Raw genomic sequence first — 19,374 nt, 5'->3', positions numbered from 1 at the left:
CAGTGGAACCCACATGAACTCCCTGTTGTTGGTTTAGTCCTGACAAAGGCTAGGAATAGTCAATTTAGCTGCTGCATTTAAAAAAAATTTACCTGATTTTTATTAGCTTTCCACATTTCTTTAAATTCTTACATTAGTTAGTGAGGCAAGTGCAGCTTTACATTTTTAGGAAATCTCATCAAGTTCAAAGCCTCTTTGGCAAAAGACAGCTAAGAACAAGTGATATATACATAGGATTATAACTAGACATCGACCTAAAACCTTCACACTTGTAAGAAGAAACATTAGAAATATATATCGAAAACAAAACACTGCAGGCTAGAAAGCTTGGAAATACAGCAGGTCGACCGTTGCAGAGATAAAAAGTGTCACCACCTTGGTCCAATGGAAGCACCTGAGTAGTCCTTCATATTGCAGGGATTTTGTCTTAAGAAAATATACAATTAAAATTGTGTACAACTGATGCTTTTGCTCTAATGCTTCAGTGAAGTCTATACTGTTCCTGCCAAGTTGTGGAAAAAATATGCTGTTTGCATTATGTGAGAATTAGGAAAGTAACAATTTTGTGATGCTGGCATAATTTCTTTGATGACATGCATTATCAAACACATGATGCAATACAATGATTACAGTTGTGGCAATTACTACCAATCACTTTCTTTTAGTAATTTGTAGATGTGTAACTAATATCATTTGGCAGATTTTGAATTTCTTTAATTCCTCCCCCTGTCCAACCTGTCAGTGTTTGTGCCAGAAGTTCTTTCAATTGACCAAAATTGTTTTCCAAGTTTAAAGCAAGTTGATGTGAAAACCAGGGGCTAGGTCTTGCTAATGTTTTGTAAGGAGCATTTTAATCAGTAGTGCAGATATAATATTAGATAAAGATGGGGGGAGGATAGCATTTAAGCGGCAGGCAGTGAGATATGTGCAACCACAAACGTGCCTACTAGGAGAACTGTGGAGCTGCTGGTACAAAGATGCATATGTTTTTCTGGATGGATAAATGGACGATAACATCTAAAAAATTAGGAGTCTTATTATCTTGTACAACGCATCATTAAAGATTAAGCAGTGTTATTTAAGTGTTGATAGCAGCTGTGGTTCAGTTTAAGCAATGGAGGGAGATACCTCCTGCACTAGGGGACCTCATTTAAGGGGGCGTGAATAGTGGGCAGCCACCTCTTTCTGCAGGGACTTAGGGCCCTTAGATTAAAAGCAGCAGTCAGGTGGCCGAGGTTCTAGAGCCAGCATGAAGACAATCTAAACAGCATCATGATTAGAAACAAACCAAGCATGTGGTTTTCATTAGTGACAGGCTGCACTCGCAGCACAGAACTGTGGAACGGGTCTAAGCATCAACATGTGGCTGCCAATCACACACACAGCTATGAATGTGGCATGTCAGACAGATGAGCTTTTCACAACACTGATAGACATCTCAGTGGTTACATGAGCAAACTGACATTTTAGTACACAAACAATTTCCCTTTTATTAAATGCCTGTAATTTGAGGTATAATGTTATTTTGTATTGCAATCACATAAAGTACATTGTAATTAAATGCTCCAAACAAAAAATGAGTTTTTAGGTTTGTCACATTAATTGAAGCATACAACCAGTAGCAGGATGATTTATACCTGAGGTTTGGAGTGTAAGTAGAGTGACAGTGCATTAAAAGATAGGAACAAACAAAAGTACTAGCATGAGTAAAATAAAAACGTGGATATTAGCCAGAGAATGGAAATTCATCACTATGATAAGAAATAATACTAAATGTGTAACAGTACTCAGATTGTTAACATTTAGCAGTTAGCATAATCATCCATACGGAAGGAAGTAATACTTATGAGTAAATAAAAATTTAAAAAAATTACATAAACTGAAATTACAAGAAGCACATAACTAACTTGACATTTTCTTGTAATATTTCAAGATAATAAGTCTATCTTTGGGTCTATGAATATTTGGTCTGTATATGACAGTTAGAAAGTGCAAAAACAAAAAGTGTTACACCATAAATAAGCGTTCTGAAATGATGCAGATAAGCACTTGTCCATCTTCCCTTTTCATATAGTATTTACAGGGTGGGGGAGACACAGTGGGTTAGGAGCTCTGTACCCAAGTTATGATGATGACAGTGAAGCTGATGATACCCATTATCAAGCCAAAGACCACCAGAAGTACAGCCTAGAAACACAAGATAAAAAAAAGTAAAATGAAAGAGTAAAATGACTGCAAGTAATTCAATCACCATATTTAAAATACAATATATATGGAAAACTGCATATTTACCCCAACTGAGTCACAAGATCGGAGGGGCCGGTTGCTGATCTTCAGGTAGAAGATGCCGGGAAAAACAAACAAAAGGCAGCTGGAGGTTGTTGATCCTGGAAAAGAGAAACAAGAACAAGAAATGTACTTGAAGTGCACAGACAATATGGAGCTTGTCTGATAAGAACAGCTTCATAAACAGTTTGAGTACTGCAGCATTAATTATGCATGAGAAGATGCTGAGATTTTAGCCTACACCATCAATAATTGTGGAATATTGAAATGCTGGCTGTTTTTACAGTTTGCTGTATTTGGCAAGACATCACAAAAGAAAAATAACAGTTAAGCAAAAATAACTGTAAAATAAAAAAAAATTATACAATTCATAAAAACTTTAGTTTCTTGCAAAGCAAGCATAATCTATTTTCCCATATTTCGAAAAACATGACATACCTACTACTCCAAAAACATTTCTGATATCAGGCACAAAGATGGCTAGTATCAGTACTACTCCCAGGATCGTTAGAGTAGCAATGGTGTGGATAAGGCAAGAGAAAGGACGTCCTCCAAATAGCAGCAAGATGACAGCCTTACGGGCCTAGAGTGTACAAACAAATGGAGCTAGTTTGAACCAAACACACTCACAGAGAATATATTGTGTTTACGACTCTGATAAAGTGTTTTATAAGAGGAAGAAGGAAACTGAAGTGATATTTTTTGAACTGGACACTGATGAACTCTATATAAACATTAATTAAATGACCTATAGAACAATATAGTCTACCTACAGTAGGTACACTATGTTAGGTACAGTGTGTTAACACATAGGTGTTTTTTTAAAATATTAACTTACCTTATGAATATGCTTTATATCATACACTTGTGTTTTACTGGCATATCTGTTTATATTACAGCTCCCATTTATAGGTATTATCAAAGAGCTTGATGGTAGTAGTGAAATAGCTGGTATATTTTCCTAATTGCAAAACAAGATATGAGCAAATGTGTAAACATACAGTTATTAAGAAATGCATTTTAAACAAAAACAAAACAAACAAACACATTAATAGAACTTCTAGGCACAAATCTGAGTTTCTTAAAAAGGGAAAAAAGCAAATTAAAAAAAATTTAAAACAACTTTAAAAAGTAATAAAAGATATAAAAATGGTAGGGTTGCGGCAGGAAGGGCATGCGGTGTAAACACAAATGCCAAATCAACGTGCAGAACGTGTTCCGCTGTGGTGACCCCTGAAGGGACAAGCCGAAAGTCGTTGTTTTAAAACAGAGTAAAATTACAAACAGTCATAATAAAAAGCTAAAATTAAGTAAAATCTATAACCTTAGGTTTTTGCCAAAAAAGCACAACTGGGTGAATTTAACACAATTATTCACAGTTTGTGTTTCATGTAAATTCATACTATATAGCACAATTGCAAAATGAAGGAATGTGAAATGTCTTTAGTACCTTTTCTTTATGAAAATAAATAAATAAATAAATTACTGTGTCAGTTTACTCACAGGGAAGTGAATGAGTGGTACTGTCAGCAGCACAGAGAGGAGGATGGCCAGTCGAACCGTCATGACCACGATGTCGTGGGGCAAGTATGTGTCATAGTCCACCAACAGCTGGGAGCTGACATGAACTGCATACAGAAGACAAGTCTTACGATGAAGTACAACAAAGGGTACGATGTAAAAAGCTTATGACACTGTATTTGAAAAAAGGGCCACACATGTATGTTTCAAACAATTGTTTTTTTCCCTGCAGGCTTACCATAGAATGTGAGGTAGCCAAACAGTGCAGAAATGAGGTAAATTAGAAAGCTAAGGCCAATACCAACATTTGCAACGTTCTGCATCCGGGCATTAGTAGGTCTGAAAGACACAAGTACATTTTTATTGTTTATAATCAATGAGACATATTAAGAATACTTTCAGAGGTAAATTCAACAGTAAACATGACCGTCTGAGGGGCTGTGGTGCTCACCTGTCCAGTTCACAGTAGATTGGGAGGACAGCGGTGTGGCACAGAAAGGAGAAGGCCATGGTGGGAATGGCATAGGCACTCTACAACACACATCAATCAGAGCACAGCCGTCATTATCAAACTATCAGCTTCCACTGTTACACAGGAGTGAGAGGGCAAGTGGGTCGAGGTGTGGCTGGTTGAATACCAATTACCATCTGAGTTGCTGTCCAAACACTCTGGAGTGCATTTATTTATGTGAACATAAAAGCACATCTCTGCACTCGTAGTTTTTAAAAATCATGAAACGGCACCAATTTGTGTTTAAACAACCAGAATCTACAACCACAATTCCAAAAAAGTAAGGATGTGAAAATATAAATAAAATCAGAATGCACTGATTTTTTGCAAATCTTATCAACCCAAAATATTGTAAATATTTTATTTACAATAGATACAACATATCACATGTTGAAACTGAGAAATTTTACCATTTCATGGAAAATATAAGCTCATTTTGAATTTCATGGAAGCAACACATATCAAAAAAGCTGGAAGAGGGGCAATAAAAGGCTGGAAAAGTAATTGCCACAAATCAAAAATCAATGGAGGAACATTTGACAGTCAATTGGGTTAACTGGCAGCAGGTCAGTAACATGAATGGGTATAAAAGGAGCATTTCAAAGAGGCAGAGCCTCTCAAATGTAATGATTAGCAGAGGTTCACAAATCTGTGACAAACTGCATCTACAAATTGCTAAACAATTTCAGAAAAATGTTCCTCAATCTAAAATTGCAGACTTGGAGGATCCCACCATCTACAGTATATAATATCATGAGTCAGGACGAATCTCTGCACACAAGAGATAAGGCCAAAGGTCAAAATTGGATGCATGTGATCTATGGGCCCTGAGGCGGCACTGCATTAAAAACAGGCATGATTCTCTATTGAACATAACTGCATGGGCCCAGGAACACTTCCAGAAATCACGGTCTGTGAACACAGTTCACTGTGCAACCCACAAATGTAAGTTAAAGCTGTATCATGCAAAGCCATATGTGAACACGATCCAGACACGCCGCCGTGTTATCTGGGCCAAAGCTCATTTAAAATGGTCTGAGGCAAAATGGAAAACTGTTCAGAAGAATCAATGATCAGAAGAATCAAAATTTTAAATCCGCTATGACTGAAGAGGATAGGGACCATCCAGCTTGTAATCAGCAGACAGTTCAAAAGTATGCATCTCTGATGGTATGGTGGTGCATTAGTGTCTAGGGCGTGAGCAGCTTACACATCTGGAAAGGCTCCATCAATCCTGAAAAGTACATAGAGGTTTTAGAGCAACATATGCTCCCATCCAGACAATGTCTCTTTCAGGGAAGGACTTGCATATTTCAGCAAGACAATGTTAAACCACATACTCTGCATCCATCACAACGGCATGACTTTGCAGGAGAAGAGTCTGGTTGCTAAACTGGCCTGGCTGCAGTTAAGACCTTTCACCATTAGAAAACATTTGGTGCATCATAAAACAAATAATACAGCAACAAAACCCCAGGATTGTTGGGCTGCTAGAATTCTACATCAGACAAGAATGGTACAAAATTCCTCTCCTAAAACTCGGCAACTGGTCTCCTCACTACCAGAGATTTACAGACAGTTGTTAAAAGAAGAGGGGATGCTACACAATAGTAAACATTGCCCTGCCAATGTTTTTGAGATATGTTGATGCCATCAAATTCAAAATGAGCTAATGTTTTTGATGAAATGTAAAAAATTTTCAGTTTCAACATCTGATATGTTATTTATGTTCTACTGTGAGTAAAATATGACTTGATGAGATTTGCAAATCATTGCATTCTGTTTTTCTATAAGTATTACACGTCTTCCTAACTTTTTTTGGAATTGGGGTTGTAAAACCAGTAGTGTGATGTGTAATTTGGCATGCCATTTGGCTTTTATATATGTAATATACATGTGAGCAGAGGCTGCAAAGTGCACTTGAGTTGCCCATTAGCAGCCAATCCTTCAAAGGTAAAAGTGCGACTTGTCACCAGAGTCAAAAAACTGCAACAGAACTACTTTAACGACTTCTCACTGCTACCTAACATCTTCTGCATGTACAGCACAAAGTAAACACTAGTTTTCATATACTGTGCATACCTTACTGGAAATGACAAAAAGTTTGGGTGTACATTCTGAGTTAGAAGAGTTTGATATCTAGAGAAACAAGGAGAGAAGAGGGAACATGTTATTGTTGAGAGATGACTTCAGCAGTGCTGTTGCAAATAGAAGAAACATACACATAACTTTACACTGCCTGCCTTTGGAAGTAAAAGGAAAACAATCATCATAAGGTAACACATGCCAGGTCTGAAGTTATAGTATGGCCTGTAGAATTCCAAAAGTTCAAAGGTCATTTCCAGGATCCAGCTAGGTCAGCTGAACTTCCTTCCTCTCAGGACTGGCACCAGACACAGCACTCTGGGGCAATCTCTGGTCATCATCAGCCGGAACAAACCCAATCAGTAAGCACAACATTCAGAGTTTTTCATAAGCAGTGATTGTCCTTAGTACCTACCTTTAGACTGACAGTATCTTATGTACAGTTGCTCATAGACAACTGTAGAATAATAGAATAGTAAGAACCGTGTTTTGTACCTGGTTGACTAATGAATGTGTAGTGACATTATGGGGCAGTGGGCAGGGGATGGACCATTTCTTGACCACAACCTGGAGAAAAGACAACAGGTTGATGGCAGAAGACCAAATAAAAGAAAAAAAAAAGAAAAGAAATTAGGTTCTTACCACAACTGTAAAGTACATCATGAAGACAAAAGCAAGGCTACTGGTGTAACCTAGGAAGCCTGTACAGGAAAGAGAGATGTGTCAACAATTTGAACCAGTCAAAGTGGAAAATCAATCAATGTTTTTTTGATCAACTTACCAATCTTAGGCAACAGTGCTAGAGGTAGAACAACACAAAGTGTGACTATGATGAGAAGCAACCTGCCATCTTCATACCAGGCACTTCTGAAAACAAAGAGAAGACATGATGTTGCTGGTCCTGAACCATCAGGGATGGCATAGACAAATCTTTAGTGTCTTAAAATGGGCTGACTCCGAAAAGTTTTCCCATTTTTGCTTAAATGCAGAGTGACATTTTCATCATGTGGTAGGAATTAAGGGCTTTAAAGTTCACAAACCATAACAATTATGTAATTCACACATATGTTGTGTTGCTGCATCAGATAAAACTGCATTTCACTTGCTGGTTCTTTGGCGAGAGGGAATAATATTTTTCTTTCCTGGGGAATAGCCTTGGCAGTTTATTCGGGATTTGGGAGCTAAAGAAGCAGGAGGGGCAGCATTCAAGGTGACAAATGTGGAAGGACTGCTGACTTTGCTGGGGTTGAGACTGGGTTGGTGCCGCCTGGCATTGCTGTACACTGGACAACAGCTTGGGGACATGAGACTGGCTCCACCACTCTTTATGGGGCTCCCACAGTCAGCAGCACCTGCTCTGACCACATCAACACCCACTGACCCTTGTTTGGCAGTTTCACAGCTGCAGAGTTATGGTAGGCGGTAATGGATGTGCCTTTGCATCTACACTGTTTCTGCCTTGTAATTGGACGTCAAGAGAGATCTCCACTCTTAAGCCCAACTCTCTCCTGTATATTCACTTCTACTGTAACCTAACTTTAGCTGAAGCACTCAACTACAGGCCAGAACATTTTGCAGAAAAAGGAATTTACAAAAAATTAAAAATTAAAAAATCATAACTTGCAGGTGGCTTGAGCCATACTATAAAGGCACAGGATACTTAGAAGACCCACGCTGTAACAAGATGTAGTATAGCTCACGCTTAAGGTTGGAGTATGACTGCCAATGAGTCAATCTTCACATAGTGTTAAAGGTCAGCACAAACCTGATAAGCATAGCACAATCCCAAATCCACAGCTATCCATGTCGCCAGCTTTGTTGTGGCTCTTAAACATGACCAGATAAACTTGAACAAGACACAAACTCCACTCGAGGAGATTAAAGACTGTGTTTTCTCTTTTCTGTATTATGATAAATGATCCAGAGAAAAGAAACACATTTTAATATAAAACAACTCATTTGGTTAGGCTTTGATGGAATTGAGTGCACATCTGTTAACATCCTAAAGCCACTCATTAACAGAAATGTTTTGTTTCCCTCAGCAGTGAGCTGTAATTAGAATGGCAAAACTGATATCCCCTTGTATCAGTCTGATTCCGGGGAACATGTGCGAGAGATTTGGGGGTGAAAGTAGAGCACTAATACAAAGCAGCTGTGTGTGGAAGATTCAGATGTTGACGGATTGGGTTGAGAGCAGCTACAACCCCTACCTAAACCAGTGTGGCCAATAATAAAGTGATCGAAGTAACATTCTTGGCCAGGGGCTTCACTGCGAGGGCGAGGAGCTCTAGGTTTGTCCACGTTGGCCAATGAAAGACAGACTGCTGCTGATGGGTGATGAATGGCTTTCTGTTATAAATACATTTCCTTTGAGCATCCTTTATATTGTACAGCACATAGCACAAGTTTCCCTCCAGTCACCCACAAAAGTTTGGTTGTGTACTGTGGTTTAGTAAGAGAAGCTCACCTCCTTATTCATATGTTTCATATTGCTTAACTAATTCTAGTTTGTGGGGCAGAAGTGTCAAGTTTGACTTATTTGAGGGCCAACTGTATATTCTACAACATTATGGGACCAGGAATGATTCATTCTTTATTTTAGTGCAGTTAATTTAAACAAATAGCCTGGTTTGACTTGCAACTGTGACAGATTTTGAACAAAACATTTTTTATTGGCAACGGAGGGAGCTCACAGAGCTGTGTATACGCACCCTGCAATGTCTGGGTTCAGGAAGCCGTTTATAGCTGCAGGAAGCTCCAACTTCAAGATGAACAAATACGATGACATAGCTGAGTGGAGAGAGGAAAATGTTGAGAAAAAGTGTGTTTTGTAAATCAAATAAGCAGGTAAAAGCACGCACACACACACACACGCACACACAAATCACATCAAATTAGCAAATTAAACACAGCAGCTGACTATTTGCTGCCACAATTCAAAATCTTCAGTGATGTGGATAATGTGTGTTTTCTAGCAAAAGGAAAGTGAGCACAGGGTGGAGGGGGTACCGCAGCTCTAAGTTAATGCAGAGGGGTGGGGCTGGCAGCTGAAGGGGATCACCACTAAAGCCCTGGTGCAGAGGAGCAGGCATAATACAGATCGTCCAACTTATGGAGACCATGAGTAGCAGCCAGATGAAGAAGTGTGAGGGGGGAGGAATGCTAACAGTAACGCTCTCTGACACTAATCCAGGTATTTTTACCCCTTAGCCACCTCACTAGGAAACAGGAAATTATCTGAATCTGATGGGTTCCAACATACTTTCCTGAGACTCCAATGAACGAGGAGATCAGGGTCACTTCCTGAGGCGTTTAGCCTGAGGAGAAGGAGAAGACGGTGAATGCACCAGCAGCAGAGGATTGTGTTTGGCCCGAAACAGGGAATCAGATCCAATGTGTGGTCAGTCATAACTGCAGATAATGTTAAGGGATTTTGTGATGCCAGGCATGACCAGTTAGCTTGGGCCTCTTTGCCCGAGGCAGATCTTGCACTCGCCGTTAAATAAGCATAACCCATAATCCCCGAGATCCTGCATTTGTTTATAAAAGAAAATTCCTCCAATATCCCTCCAGCCCACACAGACAAAAGGAAGCTGGATCTGAGAATAACTAATGCCATTAATAAGCAGTAAAATCCCTAAATAAGAGAATTTTAATGAGACAGCAGTTGCTTAGCCAAAATGTTTCCAAGCAATAGTTCATCCAAAAATAAAAAAAATAAACCACAGAAAACAAAAATAATTTCAAGCACACAAATAGATGTAAACACTATGAAAAAGATGACACAACGGAATGGCGTGATGCAATGGTTCAGTCCCATGCAGTTGGTTACTGTAAGCACAACAACATTTTGATGGGATTTCCTTATGGGGTAATACTTACATGTTTAAGCAAAAAAAGGCCCTTGAGTGAAGAAAAATTATTGTTATTGGCCATGCGGTAAGAAAACATATTTTAATAATGAAAACATATGTTAAATTCTAACGAAAATTGATGTAGACCTGCTGTGTGTGGTCAGCAAACAGTGGGAGAGTGTGTTCAACAGAAGACAGAGCCACTTTCATTTCATTAAGAGTGAGGGGAGAGTCAGGCTATGAGAGCCCTGGGCTGGTCAGTAATTAAGGTCAATTGGCCCATCAGCCTTTGGCAGAGCAGATGAATGTTTACCCAGAGTGAGGCTAATTGCACTCTTATAAAAGGGGCCCAGAGTGTAGACAGATGCATGCTGGAGTGCTGGCTCTCACACATACTGCCCCATGCTGGGAAAACCACAAACATACCAGAGGGCACAGCAATAATCCACTCAGCCGTGCCACTAATGACAGCGTAGGAGCTATCACCTCAGCCCTCCACTGTCTGAGGAGCGCTGTTTGTGGCCGAGGGACGGATAGAGATATCAATAGAGAAAAGGAGGGAGGGGCTGGGCGGGAAATAAAGGGAGTCCCATTAGGTTACTCAACACTCAGAGGGAGGGAGTGGGTTTACCATCAATGATCAATTAGATGAGAAGTCTGGTTTCAGGCCCAGGGGAGGGGGTCGAGAGGGCAGTGGCTGTAGGGTCAGAGGCTATCAGCGACTTCAGGTAATAGCTTTACATGAAGGAAAGCATAAGCCTCAGTGCATAGGCAATGGATGACCAGTAGGAGGCACTATCTGCATCCAACATAAAGTGACCAGACCCTGCAGCACTCTGCACCTTTTTACTTCTACAAAAACCACAAAATCAGTTTATATTCAACATGTCCGATATAATGTAAAATCAAAAGTAAAATCAAAGCTCACTTACCACCAATATTTTGAATAAGAATAGCAAGTCCAACAAGAACCTAAAAGCAATTATGAACAAAAAAATAAATAAAAAATTTAAAAAAAGGTTTTCTTGTTATGTTGACAATGTGGGAGAATCGCCTTTTTTGACAGGGCAAATTCACACAAATCCAAAAGTGAACAATTACTTTTCCTGGATTGTGCAAGGCTCTCCCTCCGAGGTCTTCATATGAATTGATTCCTACAAGTGTCAAATCAAAAACAATGGCGGTAAAAAACATCTTAATCAATCACTCAATAAAATCATAATGTGGATTTGCCCAATTAAAGTCAGATGGTGTTAGTGTCTCACCTGTTTGGTCACACAGCTTTAAAAGTAGATGTATAGAGTACGCTGCCAAGCTGGACACTATTGCCAAAAGGATACTAGAGAAAACATGCATGTAGAGCATAAATTAATGTATGAATGGTCATATTTTATGTGGTTCATTTGAAAACGGAGGTTTAAACAGCGCTGTGGTGAAAGTGAAGTAAATCTTACCAAAAACCAACTATGCCCGTGCTAGCCATAGCATAAGCTAGACCCAGTATACCGCTGCCCATGATTGCATTCATCAGGTTAAACACAGAAAAGAAGAAGGAGGCTCCTTTGTCCCTGGTTTGGACTGATCCCTAGACAGACAGCAGCGAAAACACAAAAACAAAATAGCAGTGGAGAAATGTGATTAATATTATAAAAGCTTTAAGAGAATTCTTCCTGACAGTATCAGAAACAACTGGCCAGGCCTGGTGATGGATGCCATGAGACAACACTGCAGCGGCATGTAGGATCATTGAATGGAAATGGGAATAGATGGGATGGGATTTAAGCGGCTGGCTGTGAGACAGCTGCTTGAGCTCAGGATAAGGGGAGCTGCCCAAACGGCTTGACCTCTCTAATAGGGGATATCCTGAAGACAGCAAGTTGCAATTCTGGTGTCAGTGTCACAACAAACTCAGGTTGACCTGGAGGCTGTTTATTCAAACTCACTTTATTACAGTAATAAAAAGGTACAGTCCTTGTTTTCTGGGATTACGTGCTGAGTGGTGGAGAGAGATGCCTTATAGTTGGGTGTAAATCTTTTTGCAGAACAAGTTTGCGTGGGGAAATACAACTTTATATTATATATGTTTTATAGAGATCTGTTTGTGTGGAGGTAAAGCTGAGACAACTCTTGCTGTTATAGTAGGTGAGCTGCTGACTGGGATGTAACAATTTTAGCAACAATATTGAATATCTCCGTAGATCTTTTTAATGCATTTAATTGCCTTTAACAACGCTTTGGCTGTTGTTATTTGTGGCAATGGAACAGTCATTTGCTTTCCTATTACAGTAATTGTCTTCTGAGAAAAGGGTTCCAAATGCGTAGTAACTTTCTCAGCTTTGCAGTGTCTTGCAGTGTTTTGCAGTGTCTTTGCAGTGTCTTTGCAGTGTCTGCTGAATGCTATTAGCCACAACTTGTTCTTATACGACTGTCTGTAGGGAAGTCTCTGCAAAGCTAATTTCTTTCAGAACAATGCAGATAATAGCAGGCAGAAAGTGCTCTGTTTCTTAAAAGTTGTAGATGAGACAGGGAGAGGTCTTGAGGAAAGAAGAAAAAATGGTTGCAGCAGCTAAGGTGTCACATATACACAAATATAACTCAAACTGATTCAGAGCAAGTTTTAACAAGTTTTTTGTGTCCCACAACAAACTGCAAAAACAAAAAGCACAGAAAAGGCCTATTAACACTCTCAAATTTATGTGCAACTGCCAGACAGTCAGGGCTGTTTCTATGAGTTGAAAAGATTGGTTTTAAGTCCAGATTTTCTGAGGTTAGGTATTTGTTTTAATTGGAAAGAGGTTGGCACACACACACATAAGCTATTATGCTAAGCAGAACATAAAGCTTTGCAAGTACTATGCCATGTGGGTTCAGTTATACCACACTTATGTCATGATTGTATGATAGTGCATCTGTTCTTTATAATTTCTTATTCCTGTTTTTCTAATCCTTTTCTGAATAACTGAATTTAAAGGCCCAGCAAGGATGGGTCAAGACAGATGTAATAATTTGAAACTTACAGTATATCTACAGTCTCAGTAGTATTGCTCATTTAATGGATAATAATCGGTTGGCAGTAGCAATGAGTAACCAATTTACCTCAACCTGGGTTTTCATTTTTTCATAGGCTTTCAGAAAATATTTTACAAGTACCTTTTCACCTGTGTAAACACCTGAAAACAAACGGCAAGTTTAACAATTAATTTGAAAACAAAAATTGTGCAAAAAATTAAGGGATCCCAATGGCTGTTTCTATAGTCATAATTTCCTGTGAGAAAAGCATAAAAAAGTAACTGATTGACACAAATTAATAAAATGATAATCTATGGCATATGTGGCCAGCTACCTAAATTTACTCATCACTACTGACAAATACTAGAAACACTATATGGTCTCAAAGTTTTTCAGTGTCCAAGCTTGAAATTCTGTCATTGTTCCAACAATAAAATTTGTATATGTTGTTTCCATATATAAAAGATCCTAATAATGATAAACTTCGAAAACTGTCGAAACTATTCAACAGCTCGAGAATGACAGAACAACTGAGACAGCATCCACAGAGACTACTAAAATAGAAAGATTGCTCAGTGCTCTTTCTTAATATGGCAACAATATGTTTCATGGAATAACTCTTTAAGTTTCATCGAGAGTACGTAGTGGATGTAGGTACTACTGAAGCTGTAGTTGAACTTTTTTACATTTTGACAAACTGAGGAGTAGTTAGTAAATGGCCACTTATATAGCGCTTTTATCCAAAGCGCTTTACAATGTTGATTTCCATTCACACACACACACCCATGGCGGTGGATGCCATGCAAGGTGCTCACCTGACCCCCTGGGGAGCAACTTGGGGTTCAGTGCCTTGCCCAAGGACACGTAACTGGGACCACTGATCCTGTGGTCCGTTGGATGACTGCATTACCAACTGAGCTCACAGTTAACAGTTTACAAGTACAGAAAAGTTACTAGTGGGTCTACTGTTTGTTAGAGAATCACTGTGGTGTTTTTTTGTTTTAAGAAGTACAACTTTTACACTATTTTATATAAAACTTTGACAATGGAATCTTTGTAAATGGCATACAGAATACAGAATGCATAAATACAGACATAACCTCAGTGGGATATAATATTTTAAAAAACATAGTTTCATTTCCCTTTAGGGTGGACATTCCTTGTATAAGTGCTAACAGAGGCAAAGAACAGAAAGGAAGTTAGGACAATCATGTGATCTGTAATAATCAATATTTGGCCTGCAATCTGAAATTAACTTTATGATGACTGCCCGACTTTTTTTTTTATGCAACTTACTATTTGGGTTCCTAGAAACTGCTAATCTCCCTCTCCATTATATGTTCTGAAGTTCTTTTTTTTATATAACATGCATATTCATATGCACTAAGGCAAAAAACTCATCCAATTTCCTAGGTTCTTCTTTTTCAGGTCAAAAAGTAAAGTAAATAAATTCGTTGGAATCCAAATGCAAACGATATAAATTCTATTGCGTTTGTATTTTACATAATTTTAATAAAATGTATTAATTTTTGTGTAAGTCATATATGTTGTGAATAATTGTAATACTTTGTAACAAGTGCGCAAATATGATGCTTAAAAGGAAAACAAAGGAACATCTAGAGCTTTGTTTTGATAACCGTTTACATAAACTATTTCTGCTATGTCGCTGAAGTTCCATATTTAAAATTTGGAAAAAATTTACAGCGGTGGTATTATACTTACATTTCTTACTAAAGAAGTACTTTCGTTTTCTTCTGTGTCTTCGTCATCACGTTCACTGTACATTACTGTGTTTGTGTTTCTATTATTAGTCATATTTTACTCTTGAAACTTCGATACAAACAAACAAACTATAAACTTTAACTGTCGCGTGACAACCTCACAACCACATATATTGGCGTCACGACAGAAAGATGCCGAGATACGAAACTATCTTTCCTTGAATATTTAAGTCTAGAATCTCAGCAACTATCAGCAGCAGACTGTTGTGTATCCCTCACGTAACGCCCCTCCTTTTTCCGTCGCATTTGCAACGTTGAAAGAAAACTGGCCAATCAGAAATCGACCTGTGCTCTTTTGACCAATCAGCCGTTGGCGCTCGTCCACCACCAATGACGCAATTCAAGCATGGTGTGATCGGACGATGTTGAGGTGAATTTTCTCGATTATAATACAATTATTAGTTTCTGTGCTTTATGTTTTTAGGTTTATGTTATGGCTTACACTGTTATTGTGTGTGTTTTAGTTATCTGCATCATAACACCAGTTGTTCTGTCCTCGTAGGCTTCTCAGAAGATTCTTTTTATCCGCACAAACTCAAAGGAACCTAAAGTCTGCTGCCGTGCAGCAGAGCCTTTGCTCTACAACCTTGCAGTGTCCTGGCTTTGCTGTAAGTCGCTTAATGGAGCCTAAACTCTACCGGCCTCCTCCAAAGGTTCGGGGTATGACCACCCTGGACAAGGAGGCCTTCACACAGACCATTACAGTCCCAGCACTGCGGGTACACACTAGGGTCTTAAACAAAGTGGTAAAGTGCCTAAAAAAATCGACCATCCAGCGTCCAGGAGTGCTCAGAGTGGTACAAGATAAAGAAGAGAGTAATGACTATCGTTTAGTCTTGTTGGACCCTCATAAGGTTTCCTCAACAAGCTCCTTCAGTGAGGCTGAAGCTGAGGCTCTGCGGTCATTTAGTGTAGCTGAGGAACTGCAATACTACGAGCTGCAGCTGACCTATGACAACCTTAAGAGTGAAGAAGTGCTGGAGGCCGTGCTTCCTCAGGAGCAGGATGTGACCTCTGGGTTTAGCCGGGTTGGACACATCGCACACATGAATCTGAGGGACCACCAGCTCCCGTACAAGAACCTCATAGGTAAGAGGTAGATACTGTAACAGATGGGTGATACATTTTGGTCTTTTTGAGATACTCATTCTTTTAGAGAAATATATCTTTATTTATGTTTGATGACATTGGTGTCTAATAGATCACTCTCAAATATAGATGTGGTGACTGAGAAGGGCTAGTCTAGGATTTGCATCACTTTTTTTTTTATAATATAGAGAGCCATTTGGACCAATATGGAATCATCTGCTTTGACTTGTCCTCCATACATTAATCCAAGTTTTCCATTTTGTGACTAATGTAAATTCAATTCAAAATTTTCATGAGGTGTTTGTTACTGTCAGCTGTGATGACATCTTAATGTCACAGCATTGCTAATACTAAAAATACACCTCTGTGACCCCTTTGAGGAGAATGAAGAGCTCTACTGTGTAACTAGTCATTTTTTAACACCAATAACAAACTTATTTTTCAGTATATTTTCTGTTTTAAACATAATTTTTATTTACTAAAAGTACTATTTTGTATGTTTTTCACATTTTTCATGTTACATCTGGGAAAAGCTTGAATTACCATGTCACATGGTACTACTAATAATGAATTCATAAGGACATTAAAGCTCAGTTTTACGCAGTATGTTTGAGTTCACTTCCAGTCAAGTTCTAATTCCAAATCCGTAAACCAAGATTAATTTGGAGATAACAGGGTTTTTTTTTTTTAAAGCCATATTCATTGCCATTTATAATTATAGGTCAAGTCATCATGGACAAAAATCCAGGTATTACCTGTGTGGTCAACAAGACAAGCATAATTGATTCCACTTACCGCAACTTCAAGATGGAGGTGTTAGCTGGAGAGGAGAACATGGTTGCAAAAGTAAGTTATATGATACATGCACATCTCACTTCTACAGTCATTACTATATCGAATGAGATAATTGAATGATTTGTGATATTATTTTAATGCTGCAGGTAAAAGAAAATGGAGTAACATATGAATTTGATTTTTCTCGTGTATACTGGAACCCTCGGCTGAGCACAGAGCACCAACGTGTTGTGCAGCTTATTAAACGTGGTGACACTGTATTTGATGTGTTTGCTGGTGTTGGACCTTTTGCTATCCCAGCTGCTCACTTGGGGGCTAACGTGTTAGCCAACGATCTCAACCCAGAGTCCTACCGATGGCTGCAGCACAACTGCAAACTCAACAAAGTGGAGAGCAGAGTCAGAATATTTAACCTTGATGGAAGAGCGTTCATCCAGGGACCCGTGAAGCAGGAGCTGCCTTCCTTGCTGAAGGGAAAAGCTACTGTTCATGTGGTGATGAACCTGCCTGCACTGGCTCTGGAATTTTTGGATGCCTTCAGATGCCTCCTGAAGCAGGAGCCTCTATATGACCAGAACCTACCCATAGTGCACTGCTACAGCTTCTCTAAAGATGACAACCCTGATGTGGACATCGTACAGAGGGCTTCCTGCAGCCTCGGATTCCCCCTGGAGAAACAATGTTCTGTGCATTTTGTGCGTAATGTAGCACCTAACAAAGATATGATGTGTGTGAGTTTCACTCTTCCTAAGGAGGTTCTATTTAACAGGGATGAGCTGACAGGTGAGAATTAATATACAAAACAAATATTATTAATTATTAGTAAATTAAGACCAATATGAAAATCTGAAATTCAGGCTTGAACGTCAATTTCTTTAATGGAAGAATTCTATTAAACAGTTCTTAAACTAATTTTCTTAACATATTCTTAACATGTACAACTACAACCCAAATTCCAAAAAAGTTAGCAAGATGTGAAAATGTTAATAAAAACAACATCACCTTGGGCTGTTGGACATCGTCATGAAATATTTGCATTGTTCAGACTACTACTATTACTATAGGTTTTACTATTTATAATTAAAAATATTAATTAAAAAAATAATAATTTTAGGTTAGTTTACTTATGGTTTAATGTGATACTAAAGGTTTTCCAACTCTGTGGACATTGTTCAGATTTAAACATTTTGTTTGTCCACAGAGCCTTCAGAAGAACCGGCACCAAAGAGACAGAAGTGTGAAGAAACTACAGCTTCATCCTAATAATTTTACCTAAGACGATTGAATGGAAATTTGAGTTCTTTTTGCAAATTGACTTTTACTGTTGCATCTTGTTGTCATAAGCATTCACAACCCACCTTAGTTGCTAGCAGAATGTATTATAATTATTATTTGGGGTTGTACATTTTTGCTTCATTTTTAAATAAATCTATAAAACAATGGACTGATTCTTAATGTTCATTGTGATTTAATTTAATATAAAATGAACAAAAAAACAGGTATTTACACGCTGACCAAAAAAGAGGCCGAGCACTTTCCACCTGCTCGTAGTGGTAGTTGAGCTGTATTTATAGTCCATTCAATTATGTTTCTGACCAGTAGCTATTGTACACTTTGAGCTCTGGGTGTGCTCAGCCTTTCAAAGGGAACAGCCCACTGTAAGCATCTTGAATCGCTCGATGACATGCCAAAGCTGATGTGTATCCTCCAGCTGTGTCCTGAGGCATAGCAGCCCGCACGTGATTCAGATACCTGAGGACACACAGAGAGCTCTGGTCAGTAACAGCAATGAGGTATTTACTAATAATGTGACTGACTGGCAGCCCCTTCAAAAGAAGTTCATGTGAGTAACTTGAGGTTAAGTTTATTCATCATTAAATCCACACTTCAAGTTGTTTTTTCTGGCTCTCCAGGACTCTTTGGCCTTTTGATGAGATCAACAAAGACAGATTCAGCCATACACTAACACTGAAACACCTTGTGCCTAGAAGCCTCTCCAACAAGGCTCTATTAAAGTATTATAGGTGTCCTTTATTTTCTTTTAAGTGCTTACAGATGTATCCTGCCAAAGCCCTTTCGGACTCTTAAGAAAAGCCAAAAGTCACTGTTTACTTTCACATTTCTGCACAGACATAATAACAGTTGAGGTTTTAAATTAGTCTCCACATCATGTCCCCACAGCGATAGATGTCCTACTACTCATGTGTTTGTGTGCATTGGAGGGGTTGACCTGTGTCCCCACCCACTTTAATACTTCCTTCTTGGTTTTGTTCCATCAAAAAGCAGTCTCAGAAAAAAGGTAGAGACAAAACACGGCCTTGCCTGTCAATACTGCCTTCCCCTACAGCCCCACCCCCATCCTGCAGAAATCGTAGTCCAGGCAGAGAGGTCTAAGCCTTCACATGAGTCTGGCTTTGTGGCCCCTGTTCCTGAGAGCTAGAGA

The 19,374-nt window shown here is 38.9% G+C and overlaps 3 protein-coding genes across 11 annotated transcripts in view; 1 reads left to right on the top strand and 2 right to left on the bottom strand.

The window, feature by feature from the left end:
- Positions 1-1,464: 1,464 nt before the first annotated feature.
- slc38a6 (solute carrier family 38 member 6) lies at positions 1,465-15,244 on the bottom strand. Of its 6 annotated transcripts, none has more exons than XM_067479071.1 (17): positions 14,989-15,243; positions 11,712-11,842; positions 11,523-11,596; positions 11,359-11,411; positions 11,190-11,229; positions 9,115-9,193; positions 7,185-7,270; positions 7,046-7,104; positions 6,899-6,970; positions 6,401-6,457; positions 4,259-4,338; positions 4,046-4,146; positions 3,790-3,914; positions 3,125-3,247; positions 2,725-2,869; positions 2,293-2,387; positions 1,465-2,187 (listed from the first exon to the last, which is right to left on the bottom strand). In XM_067479071.1, exons 1-17 carry the CDS (start codon positions 15,079-15,081, stop codon positions 2,104-2,106), a joined length of 1,497 nt encoding a protein of 498 aa, XP_067335172.1. In that variant the 5' UTR covers positions 15,082-15,243; the 3' UTR covers positions 1,465-2,103. The 6 variants fall into 6 exon arrangements, with proteins under 6 accessions (XP_067335172.1, XP_067335173.1, XP_067335174.1 ...); XM_067479072.1 differs by having other exon boundaries at positions 7,185-7,267; XM_067479073.1 differs by lacking the exon at positions 3,125-3,247 and having other exon boundaries at positions 14,989-15,238.
- A 57-nt stretch (positions 15,245-15,301) lies between these two features.
- On the top strand, positions 15,302-18,373 carry trmt5 (tRNA methyltransferase 5). Its single transcript, XM_067479077.1, has 5 exons — positions 15,302-15,417; positions 15,550-16,136; positions 16,858-16,982; positions 17,078-17,714; positions 18,133-18,373. The coding sequence occupies exons 1-5, from the start codon at positions 15,410-15,412 to the stop codon at positions 18,192-18,194; spliced, it is 1,419 nt and encodes a 472-aa protein (XP_067335178.1). The 5' UTR covers positions 15,302-15,409; the 3' UTR covers positions 18,195-18,373.
- Positions 17,791-19,374, bottom strand: part of mnat1 (MNAT1 component of CDK activating kinase) — a 30,938-nt gene continuing 29,354 nt past the window's right edge. For all 4 annotated transcript variants that reach the window (XM_067479081.1, XM_067479080.1, XM_067479078.1 and 1 more), the window contains one exon: positions 17,791-18,683. In XM_067479081.1, coding sequence (XP_067335182.1) covers positions 18,563-18,683 — 121 coding nt within the window. In that variant the 3' untranslated portion in view covers positions 17,791-18,562. The remainder of the gene's footprint in view (positions 18,684-19,374) is intronic.

This window comes from Channa argus, chromosome 16 (assembly GCF_033026475.1).
Source record: "Channa argus isolate prfri chromosome 16, Channa argus male v1.0, whole genome shotgun sequence".
Lineage (NCBI taxonomy): Eukaryota > Metazoa > Chordata > Actinopteri > Anabantiformes > Channidae > Channa > Channa argus.
Note: the sequence above shows the minus strand (reverse complement) of the source record. Positions and strands in the feature narration are given on the sequence as shown.

What these genes read in the sequence shown, in the direction of transcription:
- slc38a6 (XM_067479071.1), bottom strand. Translation starts at nt 15,081, where the DNA reads ATGACTAATAATAGAAACACAAACACAGTAATGTACAGTGAACGTGAT. An exon ending in ATCTACTGTGAACTGGACAG is followed by an intron (nt 4,147 to 4,258) that starts GTGAGCACCACA and finishes TGTGTCTTTCAG; the next exon opens with ACCTACTAATGCCCGGATGC. An exon ending in ATATAAAGCATATTCATAAG is followed by an intron (nt 2,870 to 3,124) that starts GTAAGTTAATAT and finishes TGTACACTCTAG; the next exon opens with GCCCGTAAGGCTGTCATCTT.
- trmt5 (XM_067479077.1), top strand. An exon ending in CCCGTACAAGAACCTCATAG is followed by an intron (nt 16,137 to 16,857) that starts GTAAGAGGTAGA and finishes TTATAATTATAG; the next exon opens with GTCAAGTCATCATGGACAAA. An exon ending in AGGAGAACATGGTTGCAAAA is followed by an intron (nt 16,983 to 17,077) that starts GTAAGTTATATG and finishes TTAATGCTGCAG; the next exon opens with GTAAAAGAAAATGGAGTAAC.